At 36.5% G+C, this 4,206-nt stretch overlaps 1 protein-coding gene across 1 annotated transcript; it reads left to right on the forward strand.

Moving 5' to 3' along the window:
• Positions 1 to 251: 251 nt before the first annotated feature.
• Positions 252 to 1,236, forward strand: LOC121780379 (putative proline-rich receptor-like protein kinase PERK6). The gene is made up of 2 exons (XM_042177974.1): positions 252 to 819; positions 1,009 to 1,236. The coding sequence occupies exons 1-2, from the start codon at positions 297 to 299 to the stop codon at positions 1,023 to 1,025; spliced, it is 540 nt and encodes a 179-aa protein (XP_042033908.1). The 5' UTR covers positions 252 to 296; the 3' UTR covers positions 1,026 to 1,236.
• Positions 1,237 to 4,206: the final 2,970 nt, after the last annotated feature.

Consider the following 4,206-nt stretch of genomic DNA (forward strand, 5'->3'; position numbering starts at 1 on the left):
ACTTACTTACACACGAGCTGGTTTTGCAGCAGAAACAATCAAAGGTAAACTAATTATATTAAATGAGCTGTTATAATTTCCTTAGAATGTAGAAAGTCCATGCATCTCAACCCCCATAATTCAGCTACTTTACCTGAACTGCACATGCTTGTTCATCCATCCACTTCTGATAGCCTATAAATATTGATCCAATGTGGTCACTAAATTCATCATCACTTTCATTTTTAGTAGTACTATTTATATATATATAATAGAGAGCTATAACAAGAAAAAATTGAGTTTGAATCAAGAAAAAAATGAAGGTGAGAAGGGTTTGCATATTGGCAGCCCTTTTGGCGTTGTTTGTAGGCATTATTGTTGCCCAAGGCGATAGCAATGGCAACGGCAATGGCAATGGCAATGGTAACACAGGGCTCAACAATGGCAACGGCAACGGCAACAGCAACGGTAATTTGGGAGGTAACAACGGCAACGGACACGGAAACGGCAATGGTAACTTTGGAGGTAACAATGGAAACGGAAACGGCAATGGCAACGGAAACAACAACAATGATGGGAATGATGGCGATGACGAGGAAGAAAATGGGCAGAGACCAACAAGGCCGTCGGCACCTACTCCTGTCCCTTCCGGTAATTACGAATCATTATCACCAGTGCCAAGTTCTGGGCAGGAAAAAGGTAAGTGCCTTGGCGTGGGAGCATGTCTACATAAGACACTGACCTGCCCGTCCGACTGCCCGCAGAGGAAGCCCAAGAAGAACAGGAAGCAAAAGGGCTGCTTTATCGACTGCAGCAGCAGATGCCAAGCTACCTGCAAATGTAATTAAAGTAAAAAAATAATGTAGATAAAAGTCTTGTCAACATTATTCTCTTTTTTACTTTACTTTTTATCTATTTATTATCATTTGAGTACAAAAAATGAAATAACTTTACTACTGTGAAACGAATGAAGTATTAATTAAAAATCATAGTAAAATGGCTATTGATGTGTGCATGGTTTTACTTCAGGGAGGAAGCCCGACTGAAACGAGAAGGGTTCAATATGCTACTACCCGCGCTTTGTGGGAGGGGACGGCGTGGTGTTCTACTTCCATGGAACAAAGGGAAACAACTTCGTCATTCTCTCTGACCAAAACCTACACATCAATGCACACTTGATAGGTACGGTCCTTTGTAGAAGAGAAATAGAATTTCACAACCTAGATAGGCTTTGGCTACCCATCGTGAAAGGTTGCAGTGTCAGTCCGCATGTATCCTTACCTTAGGAAATAAACGACAATGGTGTGGTATAGCACTGAAGGATCTAACAGTTGAGATAAGTCTTTCTTGCTATTTACTGAAAGACGAGGTCTCGGTGATTGTTATTTCTTAATCATTATTGATATAACATTGAGCATACGATATTGATTATGCACTACTTTGATTTATCAAATGGTGCGGATTTTTCGCAATCCAAGAATCCTGATATCTTGGGTAGTGGTGATTAATGTCTAGAGGTGCTAGTATTGTTATTGCAATGAATCATGTGCTGGGTGAGTCCAGTTTGATAATATCCTCAAGAGGTGTTCGAAAATGGTTTTATTATTTAGAAACCCGGCCGGTTGGAATTTATTCCAGAATAATAAATAAAGATTTTGAACTAGACAACTTTTGGAAAAAGATATTAATTAATTAAAGTCAAATAGCAGGCTTAAATTAATTAATGGATATTTATATCTTAAACACGGGAAATAATAAATTAAAGAGGTAAAGTCCGGATTACTCGTAATTTGGGATTGGACGGGCAGTCAATATTATTTTACTATAGTGGCTGATAATAATATTCTGTTGGACTTGTATTAAATTGAGTCTCAATTTAATTAGTAAAAGTCCAACAGGTTTGGCCCAAGTCCAACCTCCATGGATCCCTAATCTGGCCCATAATAACTCTATATAAAAGGAGATTAGAAAGAAGATTAAGGTTTTTTTTACTCATAATATTCGTGCTCCCCTCTGGGAGTGGACGGAAAAATCAGTTCTTCACAGAACTAGAGTTATGTCTCCTTTCTAATCAAGCCCTTTTCGATTCTGACAAACTTTGCCCACCCAAAGGTCGGATTCTGAGTTCGGGATACAAATTAGAAGGTTCGTGGTTGAGTACGAAGAACATCACGTGGAGAAGCCGCAAGCAATCGACGATTCTTTAGAGAATGAGATCGGTAATTCTAATCCATAGGAAATTCATGTTTTAGGATTTAATTCATTTTACATGATTTATGTGCGTTCTAGCATGCATCTTTGATTGTTTAACATGTAATTAATTAATCCCATAATCGGTCAAATAGATCTGTATGTATGATTTATTTGTGAATGCATAACTTACGCTGTGCAAGGGGCTCCATACCCCAGCAATTGGTATCAGAGCCAATTTTTGGCTCTAATTATGTGGATTAATTTCATGTTATGTAAATTGCTTGAATGCATGACCAGATGTGTTTTCGTTGTATGATTATGTGTTAGAACATGTAAACTTCGAAAACCCTAGTTCGGCGTAATGTTGTGATTTGCCCAGATTCATCGAATTGGGAGAATTAATTCTCCAGAATCAATTCTTATCATCTTAGCTTGTAATCATTACTTGGAATGATTACTTTGGTTGATTGAATGACTCGGCGACATGCACTTGATATTAAGAATCTGTCCGTGGAGAATGACATCGTCACATGGCATCAATGACCGACCAGTTGGTTAATTCGCGATGGTGGCGGCTGTCTTTGATGGCTGTTCATAGTCGAGAATTCGGCTGGGTATTCTGCGGTGACAACGTCGCTGATGCAGCGACTACACCGAGGCAGAAGCAGCGGCGGTGGGACATCGACGCAGTTGCATCGGAGATGTCCAACAGTAGATTGCCGGTGGTGACAGTTTTTCGAGTGGGAGCCCTTCTTGGGCAGATTCCGGGCTTGGAGGAAGCTGTTGTTGGAGCGGCTGAGAATGCGACATCGCAGCAGCGACGACGCAGCAGCAGCAGCGGCAACATGGGCGACTGCACAGGCAAGCTGTGACGCCAATCAGGCGATCAGCGAGCAGAAGCTAGCAGCGCCGGCAGAGCGACGTCAACGCGGCAACGTTGAAGACGTCAGGCTCGTCGAACTCGCGGGACTAGTGGGAGCCCAGCGGCGGCTGTGGTTCAGTGGGAGTACGACGACGCAAGATTAGGGTTTCCCTATGCGTGACGTCGCATCGCCTTGTTCCGTGACTTCGATTTCCAAATTTTGATTACGGTTTTCAAATCTTGGATTCAATTTTGGAAATAATTCAAGATATAATTTAGAATAAGATTTGAATATATCTAAGTGGATTATCTAAAATTTAATATTAATTAAATTGTAGATTAGTTGAATTTTATCCTTATTTTATGGATTTGGATGGATTTAATTCTATCTAGATAAATCCAAGATAAATTTTGATAACAATAATTATTTTTATTTTGTCTTATGGATTTATATAGATTAATTCTATGTAAATAAATCCTAGATAGACTAGATAAATAATTAATTATGTTTGGATTTTATCCTTATTTTATGGATTTGGATAGATTTGATTCTATCTAGATAAATCCTAAATAAATTTGGATAATAATTAATTTTATTGTCTTATAGATTTATATAGATTTAATTCTATATAAATAAATCCTAGATAGACTAAGATAAACATTAATTAAGTTTATCCATATCTTGTAGATATTGATAGATTTATATCTATCTAGAATACATTTTAGTAGATTTAGATATTAAAATCCATGTTTATCTTTATCTTGTGGATATTTATAGATTTAATTCTATTAAGAAAATATCCCTGTGATTTAGATAATTAAATGTATCTCTATCTTATAGATATTAATAGATTTATATCTATATAGAATATATCTTAGAAGAAATAGATAATTGTTAATCCAGTATTGTAATTATCTTTTGGATTTAAGATAGATTTAGTTCTATCTAGTTAAATCCTAGTTGAATTAATTAATATTAATTCTAGTTTATCCTAATTTTATGGATATAAATAGATTTATTTCTATTTAGAAAATATCCTAGATAAATTTGGATAAAGATAATACATGATAATCCTAATCTAATTGGATTTTGATAAAGTTAATTTTATCTAGAATAAATCCTAATAGATATGATATATTCTAGTTTCTCATTCTAAATAATTTAAGATCTT

The sequence above is a fragment of the Salvia splendens genome, chromosome 2 (assembly GCF_004379255.2).
Source record: "Salvia splendens isolate huo1 chromosome 2, SspV2, whole genome shotgun sequence".
In the NCBI taxonomy this organism is placed as follows: Eukaryota; Viridiplantae; Streptophyta; class Magnoliopsida; order Lamiales; family Lamiaceae; genus Salvia; species Salvia splendens.